This window comes from Ixodes scapularis, unplaced genomic scaffold, assembly GCF_016920785.2.
Source record: "Ixodes scapularis isolate PalLabHiFi unplaced genomic scaffold, ASM1692078v2 PGA_scaffold10__122_contigs__length_95168666, whole genome shotgun sequence".
Lineage (NCBI taxonomy): Eukaryota > Metazoa > Arthropoda > Arachnida > Ixodida > Ixodidae > Ixodes > Ixodes scapularis.
In genome coordinates, this window is record NW_024609836.1 from 66,347,396 (window position 1) to 66,352,377 (window position 4,982).

Consider the following 4,982-nt stretch of genomic DNA (forward strand, 5'->3'; position numbering starts at 1 on the left):
ATATTATATTGAGAAGTAACATGTTATGATAACGATTCCATCATTCAAAGAAATTTAGTTCACATAAATACATGGCGCGGAAAATGGTGGTTAAGTTAAACCTAGATAAAACCGTGTGTAAGGCTTTTTCTAGAAAGCAAAAAAACACCAGTTCTCGTTATGATATCAGCAACAGTCGCTTAAAATTGGTGTCAGATTACAAGATTTTAAATGTACACCTCACATCCTCGTTGAGCTGGCAGCGGCATGTAGATTATAACGTACCGGAAGCTTCCAAATAGGTGGGTTTCTTGCGCCGAAACCGTCGTAACTTTCCACAGTTAACGCGGGTACTATTATATACAACAAACATGATACCTAAATTCGAGTATCCCTGCACTGTGTGGGACCCCCAACTAGTCTAGATGAAAATAAATTTAAAGAAGTTCGAAACCTAAAGGCAACGTATGTTTTAGAATTTTTTTTTTTTTTAATATAGAGCGTTTAGTGCAACAGCCTCAAGACAAACGTTGAACTGGAATACACTGGAACGCCGCAGAGCTAGGCTTCGTTGAATGTTTTTCTATTGTATATTTCACTCCCAGACTGACATCCCACGTTAAACCTACCTGTATTCCCCATATTACCTATCCGGGGATGTGGTTCGTATTCACAAAGTGACTGAATAAAGGTGCAACACTGCGGGTTTTGAGAGTTAATTTTGTTTTCAAAAACAGTGCACCAGTAGAACAAATTCCCTTCTATTTTCGTCTCTTCTTTATCAAATGATGCCTTTTATACTGCTTTTGAGACGGTAGGGTCATTCAATATATATGATTGTGTAAAGGGTAAATCAGAGGCAAACGTTAACACAGTAGATTACAATTATTTGTATGCATAGGTGCTGCAGATCTTGGTGTACTCTGAGCGATAAGGTTTCGTGTATCGTTCATTTGTTTCAGCTGTCGCGAAGTGTGATTGAGTGCGTTGAGTCACGCAAAATCTGAAGGGTGCTATGGATGTCGCAAGGAGTGTTTATCTCGCGAGGTTTTAAAAATTTGTTGAAGATGCTTACCGGTTAATTTACTCGCTTTTTTTTTTTTTTTTTTTGCTCGTATCACTTTTTTTTTATTCCTACCACCTCCTCCCCCAGCTAAACGCAAAAATTCGCTGCGGGTACCGAATAAATAAATAAATATTATAATAAATACAATGCATGAAATGCTGTGAAACAGCCTGGAAGCAACATAACCTAGGGTTATCTAGAAGGTGTTGCTAGGAGCGGGAAGGGGTGGGGAGAGAAAAAGAAATAAAAGAGAGGAGAGGTGTGGCGTGAGGGGATTGGTATGTCACGTGACGTGTATTTTTTCGCTAAATTTAGCGGGGAAACTGCATGTTTGTAGGTCACGTGACGTTAGGTAACGTGGAAACCATTACGGCTGCGGTTCGACGCCACATCGACCAACTGCGTCCTCATCACGACCCAGCGGCAAGGAAACCAGTAGACATTTTTGTTGGTAGACTACCGAGTCGAACACCGAGTTTTTCAATGTCACCAGAACAAGCATCGCCCCAGCCTGCTACAGACCTCAAAGGGGAGGGACCTATTCAACTGCCTCCAGAAGGCAAGAACAATGCGCCACCATATCTGTTGGCAACAAAACGTGATAACGTCTCGGACCAACCGCTATGGCGATCAACGAGGTCACGCTAAAGTTCCTAGATCAGAGCTTTCTACAAGTAGCTACATTCCCTTGAAGCGCAAACTGCGTGACGGCGCAGGCTTTAGGAAGCGAATGGCGGCGCACAGCAGGAGACCGAATTCCTGAACGACGCCATTTTGTTCCTGCGGTATGTGCTTTGTCATTAGTATTTAAGGTACCAAGGAACTTTACGTCACGCTCACGGGTTCAGTTGGTAAATCTACGTTTAATACACAGTCACAAAACGGGCAGGAAAATATTCTGGGGCTCCTTCATAGAGGCTCAAAAGCTCCCTTGATCTTGCATCAAGAGGTTTCGTGGCACCCATCGTGCCGGGATCTTCGACATACCCATAACGTCATCAATATTTGGGAAGGCTGTGTCATACAAATGTTCAATCTTTAGACAGCTTCAATCGGCAATTTTTCATGATCAGTCTTTCATCTCCGGCTGAATTATCCCAATAAGTTAAAGTGCTTGACCGCCCTGACCTTGGGTTGTTTTGCACGTCCAGAACGCCGCGTTTAAACTCGTTGAAGCTACGACGTACTGTAGCATATAAAGAACATTTCCTTCATGCACATTTACCATTCTATTGTGATTTTTCTTCGGGACCTTCTTTGCACAAAAAACTTCGTTACTGATGCACAATGCATCAGTAACAAACTGCCAGATGCAGAATAAGGGATGGACGGGAAGGATTGATATTGGGGCCATGTTTCGGCAGAGAGGTGAGCTATCCGAAGTTTTAAAAAGATCACTGTCAGACTTTTATTTCCAGTCGAATTGCAAAACTTGTGGATCACTTCTCGTATCAAAGGAAAAACGTTAATTTAGCTGCATGATTAACAGCTGGAAATGTCTCTCGTGCATAACTCCTTTCGCGAAAACCCGTTGGAAGTTTGGGAAATACCGAATGATTGTTTTAGACCCTCAAGATAGTGGTGGATATGTGGGTCAGGTTTGGGCAAGGTGGAGGAGGATGGGGGGGGAGGGGGGATTTTCTTGGAGGGACCAGGAGTTTTGCAGAGAGGTTTGACGTCAGAGACGGATGTGACATCGCCCGCAAACCGTCGCCCAGATCAATTTTGTGAACCTAATATTTGCCATTTCACCAAAAAGCAATCATTTCTTCTGAACAAGACTGCAGTATCTCGTTAAAAATTTATTTTTGAGAAGCCTAATTGTGGAGAGTCGCCCCCCTCCAACCCCTTTATATAGCTTTTGTTTGAGAGACAATCTAAAACTTTTCCTGGAGGCGAATGAGAAAAACCTTTGTTTTATTTATAGGAAACCAAAATGCGATTTTTTTAATTCATAGATAAATGCCACTTACCTCCGCAATTCTATGCGAGCATAGCGAAATTGTACTATTGATAAGAAACACCTTGTTATTATCTGTGCGATGTAGCAGATCACTTCAGGGATGGAAGAAATTGGAACCGTATTCTACAATGCCATGATATTTTTTCAAGACATTGTTTTAGGAAGCACTCCTTAAAAAAAATGAAACGATGCCTAATTTTTTGTGATTTTATTGAAATAATGTACAAAAATGCCCTAAAAAATCGATTGACATGCTAAGTACCGTGAAACCAGTTTGTGCTTGAAATAGGCGAATGACTCTTGAAGCACAGATACGTGCGGGATTAATTCAGTTCATTCAGAGCTTGCTGAAATGCATCTTCGACGAAAGGTGTTATTCCGTGGACCCAAAGTATTCTGACGAGTCCCGAAAGGATAACCCCCAGTGCGGTCGAAATTCCATACACAATATCTCCACCGCCGTTCATTCCGATGAACAAGCCTTCCATTACCACCGGAATCACATTCTTGATTCTATATTCTGTGCCGGTATCTGTCTTCGTCGTCACCAGCTCTCCCTCAAACCTGACAAGGTTAGCATTACAGGTGATGGTGCCATTATGTCCCGAACAAAGCCTCCAGGGGATGTCCAGGTGCAGGGAGTACCTGGAACGCACGCTGAACACGGTGACTGTGTCCTTTCCGCGGCAAAACGTCTTGTAGGGTCTGTCTTGCTGGAAGAGGTCAAGTCCAAATAGGGTTCCCTCTTCTAAGAAGATGGCTCGAGGCAGTATTTCCAGTTTTGTCTGGTTGGCCACGTGCTCCTGGGGAAGATTTCGGATTACCTTGTCTAGCTTGTCTTCCAGCTGATCCTTGTCGGGGACATCGCAATGCTCTGTAAGTAGGAAAGACAAAGGCCTCGCGACATAAGCCCCTGCCCAAAACTATTTTCTCAAATATCTTGTGCGTCTGCTTCGCCGCAAAGCACTTGAGAGAAGCAATCGCTGCAAAAGCAGCGACTGGCGAGGCTGAAATTGTATCTAGACATTAAAAAATATATCTTTCTTTAGAAATTGAATTCGATCAATACGACGGCTGACTCGTTTATTATATATATATTTCAATGTGCCGTAATAAGAGCAGAAAACAAATATAGACAACTATATCGGATGTCAATAGAAAAAAATATTCTCCATTTAATTTTTTTGTTTTTTATAAAGCAAAAAGTAACTCATACGCATTTAAATTTGAGTTAATAGAAGAAATGCCTGGAGGTGTAAGATATAGATGTACCTGGTTTCGAAAGATCCTCAGTCAAAACCAGGTTGAAACAAAGTAGGGTCAGGAAAGTCGCAAGGAATGCCATTGCTGTTCACAACTTTGCTGTAACAAATAGCATAAGAGTCACATAGTTTACACTCATTCCTCACGATCCTTGTTCAAAGTTGCACATCAAGCGTTCATAATAAAGTTATATTTTTTAACGAAATAGCTAGCCTTCTTCAGTATTCTACCGGGTTCCGAAGTAGCGGAGAGGCTCTTAAATCGACTGCCAAATTCGGTTTCTTAACCTATCGCGCTACGAGTTTGTGCAGCGTTTCCCACAGATGGTGATTTTATTTGTAAAATGTGCAAAGAGCGGAGCTTACTTGAGAAAAAGTAAAGAAACAAAAAGGCTTACGCAGGGAAGCCACCGGTCTTGAAACAATACGGCGCCGTTTACCACGGGAGACAAAAGATAGCGCAAGCGGTCGCGACGCCAACTGCCGCCAACGAACGAGCATACGGCGCCGAGAGACGGCATCTTTAGCAGACGATCTTTTCGTCTCGAAAGCGGCACGAGCTTTTTACATATCAGTTGCCAATGCATTATTTTATCATCCGTACTAGTAAAACACGTTCAATTGACAAGTAATCGATTACAAATGGTTTGTCCGGTTACTTTAACTGTTTGTTTTTTCTTTTCGTGGTGCATACGTCGTCTGCTCTCCAGTT

The 4,982-nt window shown here is 42.3% G+C and overlaps 1 protein-coding gene across 1 annotated transcript; it reads right to left on the minus strand.

Moving 5' to 3' along the window:
• Positions 1-3,331: 3,331 nt before the first annotated feature.
• LOC115310525 lies at positions 3,332-4,353 on the minus strand. The gene is made up of 2 exons (XM_040209863.3): positions 4,281-4,353; positions 3,332-3,882 (listed from the first exon to the last, which is right to left on the minus strand). The coding sequence occupies exons 1-2, from the start codon at positions 4,351-4,353 to the stop codon at positions 3,332-3,334; spliced, it is 624 nt and encodes a 207-aa protein (XP_040065797.1).
• Between the last annotated feature and the right edge of the window lie 629 nt (positions 4,354-4,982).

What these genes read in the sequence shown, in the direction of transcription:
- LOC115310525 (XM_040209863.3), bottom strand. Translation starts at nt 4,353, where the DNA reads ATGGCATTCCTTGCGACTTTCCTGACCCTACTTTGTTTCAACCTGGTT. An exon ending in TGAGGATCTTTCGAAACCAG is followed by an intron (nt 3,883 to 4,280) that starts GTACATCTATAT and finishes TCCTACTTACAG; the next exon opens with AGCATTGCGATGTCCCCGAC.